The sequence below is a fragment of the Pristiophorus japonicus genome, chromosome 3 (genome assembly GCF_044704955.1).
Source record: "Pristiophorus japonicus isolate sPriJap1 chromosome 3, sPriJap1.hap1, whole genome shotgun sequence".
Classification (NCBI taxonomy): domain Eukaryota; kingdom Metazoa; phylum Chordata; class Chondrichthyes; family Pristiophoridae; genus Pristiophorus; species Pristiophorus japonicus.
Window position 1 is genome coordinate 191004392 of NC_091979.1, and position 23191 is coordinate 191027582.

The following is a 23191-nucleotide window of genomic DNA, read 5'->3' on the forward strand; positions in this document are numbered from 1 at the left end:
ACTTGCCTTAAAGCGGGTGCAGCAAAGGTTCAGTAGATTGATTCCTGGGTTGAGACATTGAGTAGAATGGGCCTATATTCTCTGGAGTTTAGATGAATGAGGGGTGATTTCATTGAAACACACAAAATTCTTAGAGGGCTTAACATCATCAGCATCATAGGCAGTCCCTCGAAAACGAGGAAGACTGGCTTCCACTCTAAAACTGAGTCCAATATGGGAATTACAGTCTTTGTCAGGTGGAACAGACAGTCGTTGAAGGAAAGGGTGGGTGGGGACTCTGGTTTGCCGCACGCTCCTTCCGCTGCCTGCGCTTGCTTTCTGCATGCTATCGGCGACGAGACTCGAGGTGCTCAACGCCCTCCTGATGCTCTTCCTCCACTTAGGGCAGTCTTTGGCCAGGGACTCCCAGATGTCGGTGGGGATGTTGCATTTTATCAAGGAGGCTTTGAGGGTATCCTTGAAACGTTTCCTCTGCCACCTGGGGCTCACTTACCGTATAGGAGTTCCGAGTAGAGCACTTGCTTTGGGAGTCTTGTGTGAGGCATGTGAACAATGTGGCTCGCCCAACGGAGCTGGTCGTGTGTGGTCAGTGCTTCGATGCTGGGGATGTTGGCCTGATCAAGGACACTAACGTTGGTACATCTGTCCTTCCATGGTATTTCTCCAGCAATTTGAGGTGTCTGTTGTATAAGATCCACGTCTCTGAGCCGTACAGGAGGGCGGGTATCACTGCAGTCCTGTAGACCATGAGCTTGGTGCCAGATTTGAGGGCCTGATCTTCGAAAACACTTTTCTTTAGGCAGCTGAAGGCTGCGCTGGCGCATTGGAGGCGGTGTTCGATCTCGTCTGCCCTTGCTGCTGATAGGCTCCCAAGGTATGGAAAGTGGTCCACGTTGTCTAGGGCCGCGCCGTGGATCTTGATGCCTGGTGGGGGGGCAATGATGTGTGGCGGGGTCAGGTTGGTGGATGACCTTTGTCTTACGGATGTTTAGTGTCAGGCCCATGCTTTCGTACGCCTCAGTGAAGATGTTGACTATGACTTGGAGTTCAGTCTCTGTGCGCAGACGCAAGCATCGTCCGCGTAGTGTAGTTCGACGACAGAGGATGAGACGGTCTTGGATCTGGCCTGGAGACGACAAAGGTTGAACAGGTTCCCACTGGTTCTGTAGTTTAGTTCCACTCCAGTGGGGAGCTTGTTGAGTGTGAGGTGGAGCATTGCAGCGAGGAAGATCAAGAAAAGAGTTAGCACGATGACGCAGCCCTGTTTGATCCCAGTCCAAATGTGGATTGGGTCTGTGGTGGATCCGTTGGTCAGGATCACGGTTTGCATGTCATCCTGGAGCAGGCGGAGGATGGCGACAAACCTTTGGGGCAGCCGAAACGGAGGAGGATACTCCATAGTCTCTTGTGGTTAACAGTGTCGAAAGCCTTTGTAAGGTCAAAGAAGGCCATGTACAAGGGTTGGTGTCATTCCCTGCATTTCTCTTGCAGTTGTCGCGCCGTAAAGATCATGTCCGTTGTGCCCCGTAGCGGATGGAATCCGCACTGTGACTCCTGGAGGAGTTCCTCAGCCACAGGAAGAAGATGGTTGAGGAGGACTCTAGCGACAACTTTCCCAGTGGTTGATAACAGGGAAATTCCTCTTTAGGACTTGTCCCCTTTTTTAAAGATGGTCACGATTACTGCATCTCTGAGATCTCCCGGCATGCTCTTCTCCTTCCAGATGAGAGAGATGATGTCATGTATTCTTGCCAATAGTGGCCCTCCACCATACTTTAATGCCTCAGCGGGGATTCCAATCACTCCCGTAGACTTGTTGTTTTTGAGCTAACGGATGGCTTTATCTACCTCGTGCAGGGCTGGGGTTTTGCTGAGATGGTGGCAGGTAGCATGCTGTGGGATGGAGTCGAGGACACTCGAGTCAAAAGCAAAGTGTCGGTTAAGGAGATCTTCGAAGTGCTCCTTCCAGCGGGTCCTGACTGCCTCGGTGTCCTACATAAGAACATAAAAAATAGGAACAGGAGTAGGGCATACGGCTCCTCGAGCCTGCTTCTCCATTCAATAAGATCATGGGCTCAGCTCCACTTCCCCATAACCCCTTATTCCCTTATCGTTTAAGAAACTGTCTATTTCTGTCTTCAACTGACTGTTTCCCAGTTCTTGGCAGCAGTGAGGTGGGGCCTTGGGTGCTTAGGCCGTAGGTGAACTTGACTGCGGTGAAGAATCCTCGCACATCATGGCTATCGACCAGCTGCTGAATCTCCTGTACTTTCTCCACTCACCATCTATTCTTTAGATCGTGGGTTTTTTGTTGAACCTCGGCCTTAAGCCATCTGTAAAGCTGCTTTGCTGCTCCCAAGTTGGGTTGTTTTAGGTTTAGAAATGCCCTGCGCTTGCAATTTATTAGCTCTTGGATCTCCTGGTCATTCTCATCAAACCAGTCTTGGTGTTTCCTGGTTGAGTGACCAAGTGTCTACAGGATAGATGCTGAGAGGGTGTTTCCCCTGGCTGGAGAGCCTAGAACTAGGGGGCATAGTCTCAGGTCAGCCATTTAGGACGTGATGAGTAATTTCTTCAGAGGGTTGTGAATCTTTGGAATTCTCTATCCTAGAAGGCTATGAATGCTCAGTTGTTGAGTATATTTAAGACCGAGATCAATGGATTTTTGGGCACTAAGGTAATCAAGGGATAAGAGGATAGGGCGGGAAAGTGGGGTTGAGGTAGAAGTTCAGCGATGATATTGAACAGCAAAGCAGGCTCGAGGCGCCGTAGGTGAAGAAGTTGTTGTTCTTCAAGCGATACCTTGACTACGAGAAGAAGCACAGGAGTGCGAGCTATGACGGAGGAGGCACCAGTATATGTTGAGTCTTAAGAGCTCGTTGGCAGACAGCTAACTAGATCAGTGGCTGCTAATTATTTCTGTGCACTTTGTATTGTTGGACTCCTCAATGGCTGCACTAGTGTATGAGGTTCCTGTGTTTGGGGAAGGTACGGAGGGAGGGGGAGATCACTGATTATTTGATGATTTGGCTGACTATTTTGTAAGACAATCTACTCCTGTCTTGGCCACAGTCTAGCCCTACTCCTGCTTCTATTTCCTATGTTCTTTGAATACTCTTTATTGAAATGACATGGCATACATGAAATTTGTAATCTTTGATATGGGTTTGTTGCTTCTCTATCTGTAGTGGGCATGAGCAAATCATTTGCCAACATATCCTTGTATTTTATAGGAAATTTGTTGACATATATTGGAAAGCATTCACTTCATATCTCAGTTGGCCTACCATGGAATCGTTCTTTTTAGGACCCATACAAAATATGTGATAGCGAAAGGATGTTTTTATATGGTTTCTCAATTAGTGTGCAGTGTGAGGGCTGTTTAGACTGGAGTCACTATCAGGGATGCATGGAGGAAGCAGTTAATGAGCTGCAAAAGCTTGTGGGTATTTGGGAGCAATGGAGGGTGCACTAAAATGTGTCATGTGGACTGATTGCATTAAATGTAAGTGAGGAAGTTAGGACCCTTGAAAGCCTTCAAAGAGGTTGCTTTCATCTTGAGCTAGCTTCAAAGTGAATTCTCGAGATTAGGAGCTCTCAACCTGGGGGTCCGTGGCCCCCTTAGGGGTCCGCAAGCAGGTTTAGAAACATCGAAAATAGGTGCAGGAGTAGGCCATTCGGCCCTTCGAGCCTGCACCACCATTCAATAAGATCATGGTTGATCATTCCCTCAGTATTCCTTTCCTGCTTTCTCTCCGTACCCCTTGATCCCTTTAGCCATAAGGGCCATATCTAACTCCCTCTTGAATATATCGAACGAACTGGCATCAACAACTCTGCGGTAGAGAATTCCACAGGTTCACAACCCTGAGTGAAGAAGCTTCTCCTCATCTCAGTCCTAAATGGCTTACCCCTTATCCTTAGACTGTGACCCCAGGTTCTGGACTTCCCCAACATTGGGAACATTCTTCCTACATCTAACCTGTCCCGTCCCGTCCCGTCCCGTCAGAATTTTATATGTTTCTATGAGATCCCCTCTGATTCTTCTAAACTCCAGTGAATACAGGCCAAGTCGATCCAGTCTCTCCTCATATGTCAGTCCTGCCATCCCAGGAATCAGTTTGGTGAACCTTCGCTACACTCCCTCAATAGCAAGAACGTCCTTCCTCAGATTAGGAGACCAAAACTGAACACACTATTTCAGGTGAGGCCTCACCAAGGCTCATTACGACTGCAGTAAGACCTCCTTGCTCCTAAACTCAAATCCCCTCGCTATGAAGGCCAACATAGAAACATAGAAACATAGAAAATAGGTGCAGGAGTAGGCCATTCGGCCCTTCTAGCCTGCACCGCCATTCAATGAGTTCATGGCTGAACATGCAACTTCAGTACCCCATTCCTGCTTTCTCGCCATAGCCGTTGATCCCCCTAGTAGTAAGGACTTCATCTAACTCCTTTTTGAATATATTTAGTGAATTGGCCTCAACAACTTTCTGTGGTAGAGAATTCCACAGGTTCACCACTCTCTGGGTGAAGAAGTTCCTCCGCATCTCGGTCCTAAATGGCTTACCCCTTATCCTTAGACTGTGACCTCTGGTTCTGGACTTCCCCAACATTGGGAACATTCTTCCTGCATCTAACCTGTCTAACCCCGTCAGAATTTTAAATGTTTCTATGAGGTCCCCTCTCATTCTTCTGAACTCCAGTGAATACAAGCCCAGTTGATCCAGTCTTTCTTGATAGGTCAGTCCCGCCATCCAGGGAATCAGTCTGGTGAACCTTCGCTGCACTCCCTCAATAGCAAGAATGTCCTTCCTCAGGTTAGGAGACCAAAACTGTACACAATACTCCAGGTGTGGCCTCACCAATGCCCTGTACAACTGTAGCAACACCTCCCTGCCCCTGTACTCAAATCCCCTTGCTATGAAGGCCAACATGCCATTTGCTTTCTTAACCGCCTGCTGCACCTGCATGCCAACCTTCAATGACTGATGTACCATGACACCCAGGTCTCTTTGCACCTCCCCTTTTCCTAATCTGTCACCATTCAGATAATAGTCTGTCTCTCTGTTTTTACCACCAAAGTGGATAACCTCACATTTATCCACATTATACTTCATCTGCCATGCATTTGCCCACTCACCTAACCTATCCAAGTCGCTCTGCAGCCTCACAGCATCCTCCTCGCAGCTCACACTGCCACCCAACTTAGTGTCATCCGCAAATTTGGAGATACTACATTTAATCCCCTTATCTAAATCATTAATGTACAGTGTAAACAGCTGGGGCCCCAGCACAGAACCTTGCGGTACCCCACTAGTCACTGCCTGCCATTCTGAAAAGTACCCATTTACTCCTACTCTTTGCTTCCTGTCTGACAACCAGTTCTCAATCCATGTCAGTACACTACCCCCAATCCCATGTGCTCTAACTTTGCACATCAATCTCTTGTATGGGACCTTGTCGAACGCCTTCTGAAAGTCCAAATATACCACATCAACTGGTTCTCCCTTATCCACTCTACTGGAAACATCCTCAAAAAATTCCAGAAGATTTGTCAAGCATGATTTCCCTTTCACAAATCCATGCTGACTTGGACCTATCATGTCACCTCTTTCCAAATGCACTGCTATGACATCCTTAATAATTGATTCCATCATTTTACCCACTACCGATGTCAGGCTGACCGGTCTATAATTCCCTGTTTTCTCTCTCCCTCCTTTTTTAAAAAGTGGGGTTACATTGGCTACCCTCCACTCCATAGGAACTGATCCAGAGTCAATGGAATGTTGGAAAATGACTGTCAACGCATCCACTATTTCCAAGGCCACCTCCTTAAGTACTCTGGGATGCAGTCCATCAGGCCCTGGGGATTTATCGGCCTTCAATCCCATCAATTTCCCCAACACAATTTCCCGGCTAATAAGGATTTCCCTCAGTTCCTCCTCCTTACTAGACCCCCCGACCCCTTTTATAACCGGAAGGTTGTTCGTGTCCTCCTTCGTGAATACCCAACCAAAGTACTTGTTCAATTGGTCCGCCATTTCTTTGTTCCCCGTTATGACTTCCCCTGATTCTGACTGCAGGGGACCTACGTTTGTCTTTACTAACCTTTTTCTCTTTACATATCTATCGAAGCTTTTGCAATCCGTCTTAATGTTCCCTGCAAGCTTCTTCTCATACTCCATTTTCCCTGCCCTAATCAAACCCTTTGTCCTCCTCTGCTGAGTTCTAAATTTCTCCCAGTCCCCAGGTTCGCTGCTATTTCTGGCCAATTTGTATGCCACTTCCTTGGCTTTAATACTATCCCTGATTTCCCTTGATAGCCACGGTTGAGCCACCTTCCCTTTTTTATTTTTATGCCAGACAGGAATGTACAATTGTTGTAGTTCATCCATGCGGTCTCTAACTGTCTGCCATTGCCCATCCACAGTCAACCCCTTAAGTATCATTCGCCAATCCATCCCAGCCAATTCACGCCTCATACCTTCAAAGTTAGCCTTCTTTAAGTTCTGGACCATGGTCTCTGAATTAACTGTTTCATTCTCCATCCCAATGCAGAATTCCACCATATTATGGTCACTCTTCCCCAAGGGGCCTCGCACAACGAGATTGCTAATTAATCCTCTCTCATTACATAACACCCAGTCTAAGATGGCCTCCCCCCTAGTTGGTTCCTCGACATATTGGTCTAAAAAACCATCCCTTATGCACTCCAGGAAATCCTCCTCCACCGTATTGCTTCCAGTTTGGTTAGCCCAATCTATGTGCATATTAAAGTCACCCATTATAACTGCTGTACCTTTATTGCACGCACCCCTAATTTCATGTTTGATGCCCTCCCCAACATCACTACTACTGTTTGGAGGTCTGTACACAACTCCCACTAACGTTTTTTGCCCTTTGGTGTTCTGCAGCTCTACCCATATAGATTCCACATCATCCAAGCTAATGTCCTTCCTAACTATTGCCTTAATCTCCTCCTTAACCAGCAATGCTACCCCACCTCCTTTTCCTTTTATTCTATCCTTCCTGAATGTTGAATACCCCTGGATATTGAGTTCCCAGCCCTGATCATCCTGGAGCCACGTCTCCGTAATCCCAATCACATCATATTTGTTAACATCTATTTGCACAGTTAATTCATCCACCTTATTGCGGATACTCCTTGCATTAAGACACAAAGCCTTTTGGCTTGTTTTTTTAACACCCTCTGTCCTTTTAGAATTTTGATGTACAATGGCCCTTTTTGTTCTTTGCCTTGGGTTTCTCTGCCCTCCACTTTTCCTCATCTCCTTTCTGTCTTTTGTTTTTGCCTCCTTTTTGTTTCCCTCTATCTCCCTGCATTGGTTCCCATCCCCCTGCCATATTAGTTTAACTCCTCCCCAACAGCACTAGCAAACACTCCCCCGAGGACATTGGTTCTGATTCTGCCCAGGTGCAGACCGTCCGGATTGTACTGGTCCCACCTCCCCCAGAACCGGTTCCAATGCCCCAGGAATTTGAATTCCTCCCTGCTGCACCATTGCTCAAGCCACGTATTCATCTGAGCTATCCTGCGATTCCTACTCTGACTAGCACGTGGCACTGGTAGCAATCCCGAGATTACTACTTTTGAGGTCCTACTTTTTAATTTAGCTCCTAGCTCCTTAAATTCATTTCGTAGGACCTCATCCCTTTTTTTACCTATGTCATTGGTACCAACGTGCACCACGACAACTGGCTGTTCTCCCTCCCTTTTTAGAATGTCCTGCACCCGCTCCGAGACATCCTTGACCCTTGCACCAGGGAGGCAACATACCATCCTGGAGTCTCTGTTGCGGCCGCAGAAACGCCTATCTATTCCCCTTACAATTGAATCCCCTATCACTATCGCTCGCCCACTCTTTTTCCTGCCCTCCTGTGCAACAGAGCCAGCCACGGTGCCATGAACTTGGCTGCTGCTGCCCTCTCCTGATGAGTCATCCCCCTCAACAGCACTCAAAGCAGTGTATCTGTTTTGCAGTGGGATGACCACAGGGGACCCCTGCACTACCTTCCTTGCACTACTCTTCCTGCTGGTCTTCCATTCCCTCGCTGGCTGTGGACCCTTCTCCTGCGGTAAGACCAACTCGCTACACGTGATACTCACGTCATTCTCAGCATCGTGGATGCTCCAGAGTGAATCCACCCTCAGCTCCAACTCCGCAACGCGGACCGTCAGGAGCCAGAGGTGGACACACTTCCCGCACATGTAGTCGTCAGGGACACTGGTGTTGTCCCCGAGTTCCCACATGGTACAGGAGGAGCATATCACGTGACCGAGCTGTCCTGCCATGACTTAACCCTTAGATACACTTAAATTGCCGACAACAATGTTAAAAGTTACTGACTAATAAAGAAAAAGAAAAACTACTCACCAATCAGCAGCCAATCACTTACCACGTTGGCTGTGACGTCACCTTTTGATTTCTTTCTACTTCTTTTTTGACTTCTCTCAGCTGGAGCTGCACAAGTACACCCCTCTCGACGCTCCCCGGACTGCTGAGCCTTTTATAGGCCGCTGCCTCTCTCGCCTCCCGCCTCTCTCGACTCCCCGGACTGCTGAGCCTTTTATAGGCCGCTGCCTCTCTCGCCTCCCGCCTCTCTCGACTCCCCGGACTGCTGAGCCTTTTATAGGCCACTGCCTCTCTCGACTCCCCGGACTGCTGAGCCTTTTATAGGCCGCTGCCTCTCTCGCCTCCCGCCTCTCTCGACTCCCCGGACTGCTGAGCCTTTTATAGGCCGCTGCCTCTCGCCTCTCTCGACACTCCCCGGACTGCTGAGCCTTTTATAGGCCGCTGCCTCTCTCGACTCTTGCCTCTCTCGACGCTCCCCGGACTGCTGAGCCTTTTATAGGCCGCTGCCTCTCTCGACTCCCGCCTCTCTCGACTTCCAAATGCGCTGCTATTTCATCTTTACTAATTGATTCCAACATTTTCCCCATTTATCGCCTGCTGTACCTGCATGCCAACTTTCAATGACTGATATACCATGACATCCAGGTCTCGTTGCACTTCCCCTTTTCCTAATCTGCCACCATTCAGGTAATATTCTGCCTTCGTGTTTTTGCCCCCAAAGTGGATAACCTCACATTTATCCACATTATACTGCATCTGCCATACATTTTCCCACTCACCTAACCTGCCCAAGTTACCCTGCAGCTTCTTAGCATCCTCCTCAAAGCTCTCTCCACCACCCAGCTTAGTGTCATCTGTAAACTTGGAGATATTACACTCAATTCCTTCATCTAAATCATTGATGTATATTGTAAATAGCTGGGGTCCCAGCACTGAGCCCTGCGGCACCCCACTAGTCACTGCCAACCAGTTCTCTATCCACGTCAATACATTGTGCTTTAAATTTGCACAACAATCTCTTGTGTACGACCTTGTCAAAAGCTTTTTGAAAGTCCAAATACACAACATCCTCCCTTGTCCACTCTACTAGTTATCTCCTCAAATGATTCTAGAAGATTTGTCAAACGTGATTTCCCTTTCATAAATCCATGCTGACTTGGACCGATTCTGCCACCGCTTTCCAAATGCGCTGCTATTTCATCTTTACTAATTGATTCCAACATTTTCCCCACTACCGATGTCAGATTAAGCGGTCTATAATTGCCCGTTTTCTCTCTCCCTCCGTTTTTAAAAAATGGTGTTACATTAGCTACCCTCCAGTCCATAGGAACTGATCCAGAGTCGATAGACTGTTGGAAAATGATCACCAATGCATCCACTATTTTAGGGACACTATTTTAAGTACTCTGGGATGCAGACTATCAGGCCCTGGGGATTTATCGGCCTTCAATCCCATCAATTTCCTTAACACAATTTCCTGACTAATAAGGATTTCCTTTAGCTCCCCTTTCTCGCTAGATCCTCTGTCTCCTAGTATTTCCGGAACGTTATTCGTGTCTTCCTTCGTGAAGACAGAAGCAAAGTACTTGTTCAACTGGTCTGCCCTTTCTCTGTTCCCCATTATAAATTCATCTGATTCAGACTGCAAGGGACCTACGTTTGTCTTCACTAATCTTTCTCTTCACATACCTATAGAAGCTTTTGCAGTCAGTTTTTATGTTTCCAGCAAGCTTCTTCTCATGTTCTATTTTCTCCCTCCTAATTAAACACTTTGTCCTCCTCTGCTGGATTCTAAATTTCTCCCAGTCTTCAGGTTTGCTGCTTTTTCTGGCCAATTTATATGCCTCTTCCTTGGATTTAACACTAGCCCTAATTTCCCTTGTTGGCCACAGTTGAGCCACCTTTTCCGTTTTAATTTTACTCCTGACAGGGATGTACAATTGTTGAAGTTCATCCATGTGATATTTAAATGTCTGCCATTTCCTATCCACCGTCAACCCTTTAAGTATCATTCGCCAATCTATTCTAGCCAATTCATGTCTCATACCATCGAAGTTACCTTTCCTCAAGTTCAGGACTTTAGTCTCTGAATTAACTGTGTCACTCTCCATCTTAATAAAGAATTCTACCATATTATGGTCACTCTTCTCCAAGGGACCTCGCACAGCAAGATTGCTAATTCGTCCTTTCTCATTACACATCACCCAGTCTCGGATGGCCAGCCCTCTAGTTGGTTCCTTGACATATTGATCTAGAAAACCATCCCTAATACACTCCAGGCAATCCTCCTCCACCGTATTGCTATCAGTTTGGTTAGCCCAATCTATATGTAGATTAAAGTCGCCCATGATAACTGCTGTACCTTTATTGCACGCATCCCTAATTTCTTGTTTGATGCTGTCCCCAACCTCACTACTACTGTTTGGTGGTCTGTACACATCATGATCGGCAGTCCCTCGAACCGAGGATGACTTGCTTCCACGTCAAAAAGTTCACAGGTGTTTCAATGATGGACCTAAAATTCCAGGTCTCAACTAAATCTTGAAGGGTGAACGATACCTGTGCATGGATTTTTTTAACGCGTGGTGACCGTTGCACACCAGCCACCACACAGGCTTGACAGAGCTAGGTCTTGGTCCAGTAGCAAGGATTAACCAAGACGACTGGAGACCTGTTCTGCTGCACGGACCTAGTGCACACACATATCGCAGTGTAGGCTGGCCCGTGCTGCCCCTGGGCCCCGAACTCGCGTCTTTCCTGGGCCCCGATCACGTTCCTCTACGGTCTCCCGCTGCTCCTTCGCCTCGATCTTGCCGCTCCTGATGTACCTGCCCTCGCTCCTATCACCGACCTGGACCTTGGTGACATCCCTTTTCACTGCCGTTGCTCTCCTGCTCCAGCACATGCTGCTCCCTGGAGTGGTACGTCACCACGCTGCTCCTTCCACTCCCCGTACACAACTCTCACTATCGTTTTCTGCCTTTGGTTCCGCAGCTCTACCCATACAGATTCCACATCATCCAAGCTAATGTCCTTCCTTACTATTGCGTTAATTTCCTCTTTAACCAGCAATGCTACCCCACCTCCTTTTCCTTTCTGTCTATCTTTTCTGAATGTTGAATACACCTGGATGTTGAGTTCCCAGCCTTGGTTACCCCTGGAGCCATGTCTCCGGAATCCATAGAAACATTGAAAATAGGTGCAGCAGTAGGCCATTCGGCCTTTCGAGCCTGCACCACCATTCAATAAGGTCATGGTTGATCATTCACCTCAGTACTCCTTTCCTGCTTTCTTTTCATACCCCTTGATCCCTTTGGCCATAAGGGCCATATCTAACTCCCTTTTGAATATATCTAACGAACTGGCCTTTCTGCGGTCGAGAATTCCACAGGTTAACCACTCAGTGAAGAAGTTTCTCCTCATCTCAGTCCGAAATGGCTTACCCCTTATTCTTAGACTGTGACTCCTGGTTCTGGAACTCCCTAGCAATGGGAACTTTCTTCCTGCCTCTAATCTGTCCAAACCGTCAGAATTTTATATGTTTCTATGAGATCCCCTCTGATTCTTCTAAACTCCAATTTATAAAGACCCAGTTGATCCAGTCTCTCCTCATATGTCAGTCCTGCCATCCCGGGAATCAATCTGGTGAACCTTCACAGTACTCCCTCAATAGCAAGAATGTCCTTCCTCAGATTAGGGGACTAAAACGGAACACAATATTCCCGGTGTGGCCTCACCAAGGTTCTGTACAACTGCAGTAAGACTTCCCTGCTCCTATACTCAAATCCTCTAGCTATGAAGGCCAACATGCCATTTGCCGCCTTCACCGCCTGCTGTACCTGCATGCCAAACTTCAATGACTGATGTACCATGACACCCAGGTCTTGTTGCACCTCCCCTTTTCCTAATCTGTCACCATTCAGATAATCTGTCTTCCTGTTTTTGCCACCGAAGTGGATAACCTCACATTTATCCACATTATACTGCATCAGCCATGCATTTGCCTACTCACCTAACCTGTCTAAGTCACCCTGCAGCCTCTTAGCATCCTCCTCACATCTCACACTGCCACCCAGCTTAGTGTCATCTGCAAACTTGGAGATATTACATTCAATTCCTTCATCTAAATCATTGATGTATATTGTAAATAGCTGGGATCCTAGCACTGAACAGTCTGCCTATCATTCTGAAAAGGACCCGTTTATTCCGATGCTCTGCTTCCTGTCTGCCAACCAATTCTCTATCCACGTCAGTACATTACCCCCAATACCATGTGCTTTAATTTTGCACACCAATCTCTTGTGTGGGACCTTGTCAAAAGCCTTTTGAAAGTCCAAATACACCACATTCACTGGTTCTCCCTTGTCCACTCTACTAGTTGCATCCTCAAAAAATTCTAGAAGATTTGTCAAGTATGATTTCCCTTTCATAAATCCATGCTGACTTGGACCGATCCTGTCACTGCTTTCCAAATGCGCTGCTATTTCATCTTTAATAATTGATTCCAACATTTTCCCCAGCACCGATGTCAGGCTAATTGGTCGATTTTCTCTCTATCTCCTTTTTTAAAAAATGGTGTTACATTAGCTACCCTCCAGTCCATAGGAACTGATCCAGAGTCAATAGAATGTTGGAAAATGATCACCAATGCATCCACTATTTCTCGGGCCACTTCCTTAAGTACTCTGGGATGCAGCCTATCAGGCCCTGGGGATTTATTGGCCTTCAATACCATCAATTTCCCTAACACAATTTCCTGACTAAGAAGGATTTCCTTCAGTTCCTCCTTTTCGTTAGATCCTCGAACCCCTAGTATTTCCAGAAGGTTATTTGTGTCCGTCTTAGTGCAGACAGATTGAAAGTATTTGTTCAATTAGTCTGCCATTTCTTTGTTCCCTATTATAAATTCACCTGATTCTGACTGCAAAGGACCTACGTTGGTCTTCACTAATCTTTTTCTCTTCACATATCTATAGAAGCTTTTGCAGTCAGTTATTATGTTCCCTGCAAGCTTCTTCTCATACTCTATTTTCCCCCTTCTAATTAAACCCTTTGTCCTCCTCTGCTGACTTCTAAATTTCTCCCAGTCCTCTGGTTTGTTGGTTTTTCTGGCCAATTTATATGCCTCTTCCTTGAATTTAACACTATCCCTAATTTTCCTTATTCGCCACGGTTGAGCTACCTTCCCCGTTTTATTTTTACTCCAGACAGGGATGTACAATTGTTGAAGTTCATCCATGTAATCTATAAATGTCTGCCATTGCCTATCCACTGTCAACCCTTTAAGTATCATTTGCCAGTCTATCCTAGCCAATTCACGTCTCATACCATCGAAGTTACCTTTCCTTAAGTACCAATTATATCATATTCATTAATAGCTGCCTGCACAGTTAATTCATCCACCTTATTACGAATAGTCCTCGCATTGAGGCACAGAGCCTTCAGGCTTGTCTTTTTAACACACTTTGTCCCTTTAGAATTTTGCTGTAATGTGGCCCTTTTTGATTTTTGCTTTGGTTTCTCTGCCCTCCACTTTTACTTTTCTTCTTTTTATCTTTTGTTTCTGCCCCCATTTTACTTCCCTCTGTCTCCCTGCATAGGTTCCCATCTCCGTGCCATATTAGTTTAACCCCTCCCCAACAGCGCTAGCAAACACTCCCCTTAGGACATTGGTTCCGGTCCTGCCCAGGTGCAGACCGTCCGGTTTGGACTGGTCCCACCTCCTCCAGAACCGGATCCAATGTCCCAGGAATTTGAATCCCTCCCTCCTGCACCACTCCTCAAGCCACATATTCATCTTAGCTATCCTGCTATTTCTACTCTGACTAGCATGTGGCACTGGTAGCAATCCTGAGATTACTACTTTTGAGGTCCTGCTTTTTAATTTAACTCCTAGCTCCCTAAATGCAGCTTATAGGACCTCATCCCATTTTTTACCTATATCGTTGGCACCTATATGCACCACGACAATTGGCTGTTAACCCTCCCCCTCCAAAATGTCCTGCAGCCGCTCCGAGACATCCTTGACCCTTGCACCAGGGAGGCAACATACCATCCTGGAGTCTCGGTTGCGATAGCAGAAACGTCTATCTATTCCCCTTACAATAGTCCCCCTATCACTATAGCTCTCCCACTCTTTTTCCTGCCCCCCTGTGCAGCAGAGCCACCCACGGTGCCATGAACATGGCTGCTGCTGCCCTCCCCTGATGAATCACCCCCCCCCCCCCAACCAACAGTACCCAACACGGTATATCTGTTTTGCAGGGGGATGACCACAGGGAACCCCTGCACTACCTTCCTTCTACTGCTTTTCCTGATGGTCACCCATTCCCTCTCTGCCTTTGTAACCTTTGCCTGCGGTATGACCAACTCACTAAACGTGCTATTCACGACATCCTCAGCATCGCAGATGCTCCAGAGTGAATCCATGCGCAGCTGCAGTGCCGCAATGCGGTCTGTCAGGAGCTGCAGCAGGACAAACTTGTTGCACATGTAGTTGTCAGGGACACTGGTAGTGTCCCTGATTTCCCACATAGCACAGGAGGAGCATGGCACGGTGCTGTGCTCAACTGGCATGACTTAACCCTTAAATTAGTTAATTTACTTAATTTGGCAACAATGACAAAGGATTCCTACTGATGAGAAAAAGAAAAGAGAAAAACTACTCACCAATCAGCCAGCCGCCCTTTGTAGTCCTGCTCACCCGCCGACCACCTCTTGCGATGCTGCTCCCCCTCTCGAGTGGTCTGCCAAATCAGCATCTTTCCAGAATTGATTTTTTTTCTTGAAAGATGCTGATCACTACCGATGACCATTTGTTAGTAAGAGTTCCTATACACTGTTGACATTGCCTTGGCCAAGCAAAACATGAATCGGTCCATCACCAAAGAGACCCTGGCTAGCGGATGGAGGCCTGCTTTCGCCGATGGTGACTTCGGCCAAACCCGCAAAAGACGGTCATGTCTAGATTCCACCTCAACACTCATCAAGGAAACCAAGCTTTAAAAGTCTCCTTTTGCGGTGCAGAGGTATACCATGCCAAAAAACCCTCCTATTTAGGAGCCATGCTTGATCGCACCATGTTAGATAGACAACCTCTCCAGAACCTTGAGAAGAAACTAAAAGAGTAGGGTCAACTTGATCCAGAAACTCACCGGATCCACATGGGGAGCTGACGCTCAAACCCTCCATACGGCAGCACTCACCCTGATGTACTCTACAGCGCAGTACTGCTCTCCGGCATGGCTATCAAGTCCGCATGTCAAATCCATTCATGTCCAGCTGAATTCTACTCTGAAAATTATCACCGGTACACTTTTATCGACACCAACACCTTGACTGCCCATGCTTGCAAACATCGCACCACCACACCTACGCCGCGAATATGCAGTCTCCAGAGAATACAACCGCTACACCAGCCAAGATCCAGGCCAACTTGAACAACCTACGACCAACCCATCTCAAATCTAAAAGTACATTTTGAATTGTTGCTGAAATCCTTCAACGATCTCCCCTCAGCTTTGATCACTGATGGCAAAATGCTTGGAAAAATTGTGACACATGGAATGGATTCCTTATGGAGGACCCTGTTGCGTTCCAAACACAGATGAGACTGCACACCGGGAGGTTAAAGTAACAGTGACCTCAGTCTTTATTAAGATACCCCAGAGTGAGGAACAGGCCTTCGGGGCCGGCTTATATACAGTGCTCCCAAGTGATGCTGGGATCCCTTGGCACTTCAGGGGATGAGCTTCCTGGTGGCAGAACATGGGAGTGCATGTTTTACAGATACACAACATCACCCCCCCCCCCCCCCCCCCCCCCCAAAGGCAAAGTGAAAACTATTTACAAGGTGAGGCGGTCGGGAGCCTTTCTTTCCCTGGTGGACCGCCTTGGTAAAATGTCTGTTGCGGTGTGTTGGCTGTGCCCTCGTTGGGCTGGCGTGTTGTTGGCCCTGCAGGGCTGCTGGGTGAGCTTGGCCTTGTTGGGCGTGATGGGTTCGATTTCCTGGTCCGGGGTGGTGGTGTTGATCCTTTGGGTGTGTGTTGTGGGCTCAAAAGGTGGTGTCTGCTGTGGGTTGTTCAGGGCAGTCTGTGAACCGCAGCCTCATTTAGTCCAGGTGCTTTCTGCAAATTTGTCCATTGTCTAGTTTGACTACAAACACCCTACTCCCTTCTTTAGCTATCGCCATGCCCGCGATCCACTTGGGGCCATGTCAATAGTTTAGCGCATACACAGGGTCATTCAGTTCAATTTCCCGTGACACAGTGGCGTGATCATCGTTTACATTTTGTTGCTGCTGCCTGCTCTCTACCTGATCATGCAGGTTGGGGTGAACCAGCAAGAGTCTGGTTTTAAGTGTCCTTTTCATGAGCAGCTCAGCCGGGGGCACCCCTGTGAGCGAGTGGGGTCTCGTGCGGTAGCTGAGCAGTACTCGGAACAGGCGGGTTTGGAGTGAGCCTTCTGTGACTCGTTTAAGGCTCTGTTTGATTGTTTGTACTGCCCGCTCTGCCTGCCCATTGAGGGCTGGTTTAAACGGGGCCGAGGTGACATGTTTGATCCCATTGCGGGTCATAAATTCTTTAAATTCGGCACTGGTGAAACATGGCCCGTTGTCACTGACCAGTGTGTCAGGCAGGCCATGGGTGGCGAACATGGCCCTCAGGCTTTCAATGGTGGCGGTGGCGGTGCTTCCCGACATTATTTCACATTCAATCCATTTTGAAAAAACATCCACCACCACCAGGAACATTTTACCGAGAAACGGGCCTGCATAGTCGACATGGATCCTCGACCATGGTCTGGAGGGCCAGGACCGCAAACTTAGTGGTGCCTCTCTGGGCGCGCTGCTCAACTGAGCACACACGCTGTATTGCCGTACACAGGACTCTAAGTCAGAGTCGATACCGGGCCACCACACGTGGCATCTCGCCATCACTTTCATCATTACTATACCCGGGTGTGTGCTGTAGAGATCCGAGATGAACATCTCCTTGCCCTTTTTGGGTAGCACTACGCGGTTACCCCACAATAGGCAGTCTGCCTGAATGGACAGCTCGTCCTTTCGCCGCTGGAACGGCTTGATTAGCTCTTGCATTTCAACGGGGATGTTGGCCCAGCTCCCATGCAGTACACAGTTTTTTTTACTAGGGACAGCAGAGGATCTTGGCTGGTCCAAGTCCTAATCTGGCGGGCAGTGACAGGTGATTTATCATTTTCAAACGCTTCCATGACCATCAGCAAGTCTGCGGGCTGCGCCACCATCAACTAGTTTGCAGGCTGCGCCATTTCCACCCCCGTGGTGGCCAACTGAGAGCATCTGCACGGTTCTCGGTGCCTGGCCTGTGGCGGATGGTATAGTTATATGCTGATAGCGTGAGTGCCCACCTTTGTATGCGGGCTGAGGCATTAGTATTTATCCCCTTGTTTTCTGCGAATAGAGATATGAGGGGCTTGTGATCGGTTTCCAGCTCAAATTTGAGGCCAAACAGGTACTGATGCATTTTCTTTACCCGAACACACGCTAATGCCTCTTTCTCAATCATGCTGTAGGCTCTCTCGGCGTTAGACAAGCTCCTGGAAGCATAGGCGACGGGTTGCAACTTCCCTGCAATGTTAGCTTGTTGTAATACACACCCGACTCCATACGATGACGCATCACATGCTAGCACAAGTCTTTTACACAGGTTATACAATACAAGCAGCTTGTTGGAGCATAAAATGTTTCTGGCTTTCTCAAAAGCAATTACTTGGTTTTTTCCCCCATACCCAGTTCTCACCTTTATGCAATAACACATGTAGGAGCTCTAAGGAGGGTGCTTAACCCCGGTAGAAAGTTACCAAAATAGCTGAGGAGTCCCAGGAATGACTGCAGCTCCATGACGTTCTGTGGCCTGGGCGCGTTCCTGATAGCCTCTGTCTTGGCGTCTGTGGGCCGAATGCTGTCCGCCGCGATCTTTCTCCCCAAAAACTCCACTTCCGTTGCCATGAAGACGCATTTCGACCTCTTCAGCCGCAGCCCTACGCGATCCAGTCACTGGAGGACCTCCTCCAGGTTTTTAGGTGCTCAACGGTGTCCCGACCCGTGACCAATATGTCATCCTGAAAAACCACCGTGCGTGGTACTGATTTGAGTAGGCTCTCCATGTTTCTCTGGAAGATTGCTGCAGCCGACTGAATTCCAAACGGGCATCTGTTGTAGATGAACAGTCCCTTGTGCGTGTTGAGGCCCTTCGAAGACTCCTCCAGCTCCTGCGTCATGTAGGCTGAAGTCAGGTCGAGCTTGGTGAACGTCTTGCCTCCTGCCAGCGTCGCACCCAGGTCGTCTGCCTTAGTAGCGGGTATTGGTCCTGTTGCGAGAAATGATTAATAGTTACTTTATAATCGCTGCAAATCCTGACCATGCCATCACTTTTGAGTACTGGAACAATCGGGCTGGCCCACTCGCTGAATTCCACTGGGGAGATGATGCCCTCGCGCTGCAGCCTGTCCAGCTCGATTTCCACTCTCCCTCATCATGTGAGGTACTGCTCGAGCCTTGTGGTGAGGTACCGCTCGTGCCTTTTGGTGAATGGGTCGTGCCTCTGGGACCAAGTGGATCCGCTCCTTCGCCCCGGAAAAGTTTCCAATGCCTGGCTCAAAAAGAGAAGGAAATTTGTTAAGAACCTGGGTCCATGAGGCCTCATCAACATGTAATAGTGCTTGGATGTCATCCCAATTTCAGCGGGTTTTGCCCAGCCAGCTCCTTCCAAGCAGTGTGGGGCCATCGCCTGGGACAATCCAGAATGGCAGTTCGTGCACCATGCCCTCGTAGGTGACCTTGACCATGGCGATGCCCAGGACAGTGATAAGCTCTTTGATGTACGTTCTCAGTTTCGTGTGGATGGGGCTCAGGGCTGGTCTGAGTGCCTTCTTGCACCACAGTCTCTCAAACATCTTTTTACTCATGATGGATTGGCTAGCGCCAGTGTCCAGTTCCATGGCTATGGGTAAGCCATTCAATTTTACCTTTAGCATTATAGGTGGACATTTTGTCGAAAATGTGTGCAACCCGTGTACTTCAGCATCTGCCTCCTCTCTCTGAGGCACGAAATTGCTTTGATCCACCATGGACCAATCTTCCTCTGCCACGTGGTGGTTAGCAGGTTTTGCAGAGCTTGTAGCTCGTCTGCAAGCTCATTGGAGGTGCCCCATTGTTCCACAGCTCTTACAAACATACTCTTTGAAGCGGCATGAATAGGCTGAATGGAACCCTCCACAATGCCAACAAGGTGTGAATTGCTTTGCATTCATCCTTTGTTGGGGACTCTGAGTCATCTGGGTCACCTGAGGCCTGCTGGCAGTTGCAGACTCGTGGGTTCTGCCCTGTACATTTCTGCTCGCAAACACAGTTCCAGTTAATTTATGAACATTGCTAGCACTTGTGTGCTGACAGATTTGTTTGGTATTATCACTGGTGGACATAAACGCCTGTGCTATCGCAATGGCCTTACTGACGGTCGGTGTCTCTACAGTCAAAAGTTTTCGTAGGATGGTCTCATGGCCAATGCCCAGTACAAAGAAGTCACTGATCATTTGATCCAGGTAGCCATCAAACTCACATTGTCCTGCACGTTATCTTAGCTCGACACCTTAGCTCGCCACTTCCTGACCTTCAGATCATGTAGAACCAATACCTCGCCCTCAGCACGCTCTCCCTCGGGCTAAGATGCTCCCGAACCAATGTACACAGCTCTTCATATGACTTATCTGTGGGTTTCACCGGAGCCAGAAGATTCTTCATGAGGCTGTAGGTCGGTGCCCCGCAGACCGTGAGGAGGACCGCTCTCCTTTTTGCAGTGCTTCCTTCTCCATCCAGCTCGTTGGCTACAAAGTACTGGTCTAGCAGTTCGACATATGCTTCCCAGTCCTCACCCTCTGAGAACTTCTCCAGGATGCTCACAGTTTGCTGAATCTTTGCATTGGATTCGTATACTCGTCGCCAGTTGTTGTGTTCCAAACAGATGAGACTGCACACAGGGAGGTTAAAGTAACAGTGACCTCAGTCTTTATTAAGACACTCCAGAGTGAGGAACAGGCCTTGGGGGGCCGGCTTATATACAGTGCTCCTAAGGGATGCTGGGATCCCTTGGGACTTCAGGGAATGCGCTCCCTGGTGGCGGAACATGGGAGTGCATGCTTTACAGATACACAACAGACCCCACAGTACAATCTGAAGGATCAAACCTTCCTCGCAAACAGCCTCAGAACTGGTCATGGTAGATGCTACCACCTTCTCCATAACAAACGGGAAATTGTTCAACCTCCGTCGCCTCCAGTCCCGATCCAAGATCGTCGCATCCTCTGTCGTTAAATTACAGTATGCAAATGACACTTGCGTTTGCGCACACTCGGAGATCGAACTCCAAACCATCGTCAACACCTTCACCGAAGAGTATGAGATTATGGGCCATACATTAAACATCCGTAAGAGAAAGGTTCTTTACCAACCTGCCCCGCCACACAGCACTGCCCCCCGATTATCAAGATCCATGACGAGGCTTTGGACAACGTGGACCACTTTCCATACCTTAGGATCCTAATGTTCACCAGGGCAGACGTCGATGACTCAGTCCAACACTGCCTTCAATGTGCCAGTGCAGCCTTCAGTCGCCTTCGGAAGAGAGTGTTTGAAGACCAGGATCTCAAACCCGGTCTACAGAGCAGTAGTGATACCCACCCTCCTATATTCTTCAGAGACATGGACTATGTACAGCAAGCACCTCAAAGCACTGGAGAAGTACCACCAACACTGCCTCTGCAAAATCCTGGGCAAATCCATTGGCAGGATAGGTGCCTCAATGTCCGTGTTCTCGCTCAGGCTAACATCCCCAGCATCGAAGCATTGACCATGCTCAATCAGCTCCGATGGACAGGCCACATCGTTTGCATGCCTGATACTAGACTCCCAAAACAAGCGCTCGACTCCGACCTCCAACATGGCAAGCAAGTCACAGGTGGGCAGAGGAAATGCTTCAAGGACACACTCAAAGCCTCCTTGAAAAAGTGCAACCTCCCCACCAACACCTGGGAATCCCTGGCCCAAGACCGCTCAAAGTGAAGGGGAAGCATCCGGGAAGGCGCCGAGCACCTCGAGCCTCTTCGCCGAGAGCACACGGAAGCCAAACGCAAACAGCAGGAGGAGCGCACGACAACCCAAGCACCCCACCCACCCAACCCTTTAACCACCACCTGCTTCACCTGTGACTGAGAAGGTAGATCCTGCATTGGTCTCATCAGTCACCTGAGAACTCGTATTAGTGTGGAAGCAAATCATCCTTAACTCCGAGGGACTGCCTAAGAAAAGAGAAGATGGAAGATTAAAGCATCCCCATCATGTGACTGTGGCATTCCTAATCAAACTCTGTAGCACATCATTGAGCATTGCCCTCAGAGGAAATTCGCAGGTAGCTTACAAGATATCCATGCCGTTACACTGGAAGCTTTGGCCTGGATATCGGACTTGGATATTGACATTTAATTTGCTTTGCTGCTACCATACAAAAGAAGACTAAGAATGAGACCGCAAAAAGGCTATATATTCTATTACCCATCTCCAAAAAAGTAATTTAATTCGGTGCATCGATGCAAGGTTGAGCTGATGTGCCACCGTCGCTAATGTTGGAGGAGAGGAGACACCGCCCTCCCTCCTCCCCAAGACTCATGAGTAACAGTTGGCAGCTGGTTCTTTTCCCGGCAGGCCACGCGTTTTCCTGCCCACCATGTTTAAATAGGGTAAGTGGAACAACAGGTCGGCGGGGTTTGATGTCCGTTTTTGTGGGGTAATGGGCCGAGAATTAACCAAAGAGTGACGGTAAATGTTCGGCTGACTTCACTTTCACTCTTTATGCAATTGACTGCTGCTTGTCCGTGGCAGCTGTTTACAGAGCAGAGCACAACTCAGGCAGCTGATCGAACTGTCCGTTGTCGCCGGGAGCTCGTGGTCCTGGGTCTAAGTCCCAGGGACATCAGTCATACGAGGTGCAGAGATAGCCCGGAGCTTAGGTACAGATCGTATATGGTGATCTATCCGATTCTGCTGTGGGATCTTGCTTTGCAAATATCTTCTGCTGACGAGATCCACTCTTGAAAAAATTGTTGTACTGTGTACCGGGGAATTTTTATAACACGAGAGGGGAGCCTCAGTAGCAAAAAGTTTGAGAACTCCTGCTCTAGATATTTATCTCCTATTTATCTCATCTCTTACAGAACGCCATGATGCCCTGTATGTGGTAGGATCCCTGGATGAGACTCTCGAGTTGAGAGGAATGCGTTATCACCCAATTGATATTGAGACCTCAGTGCTCAGATCACACAAGAGTATTGCTGAATGGTAAGACATAAAGATTATGAATTAACCAGATTCAGAAATGAAACTATCAAAATGGTTAATTGGAAAAAAACAGCTTGAAACTTGTTCCACTAACCTGTAATTTAGGATAAAACTCTTGTTTCTGGCTGAATTGAGTTCTTCTTGAAAAATAATCCAGCATGCGTGTTCACTTGTCTTTTTGGTTCATGTGGGCTTATTCAAGGCGGGGGCAGTGGCAGGAGAGTAGATAGGTAGAGAAAGTAGTTGGGAAAGAATTGAGGGGAGAAGTAAAAGGTGGCATGATTGGGTGACAAGGGAAGGAGAGATGAAGATAGAAAAGGAGAAAATGAGGAGATAGAAGGAGCTGAGTTCGGGGCAGGCACGGCAACCAAAATGCATACCTCAATGGACACAAGAAATTCGGGGTACAAAGGCATGGCAACTGTCATGAGAAACATGTCAA

General features: G+C 48.0%; 1 protein-coding gene across 1 annotated transcript in view; it reads left to right on the forward strand.

Moving 5' to 3' along the window:
• The window catches only part of LOC139260043 (disco-interacting protein 2 homolog A-like), a 441929-nt gene that overhangs the window by 415744 nt on the left and 2994 nt on the right, over positions 1-23191 (forward strand). Inside the window, exon 37 of the mRNA XM_070876127.1 lies at positions 22626-22749. Coding sequence (XP_070732228.1) covers positions 22626-22749 — 124 coding nt within the window. The remainder of the gene's footprint in view (positions 1-22625; positions 22750-23191) is intronic.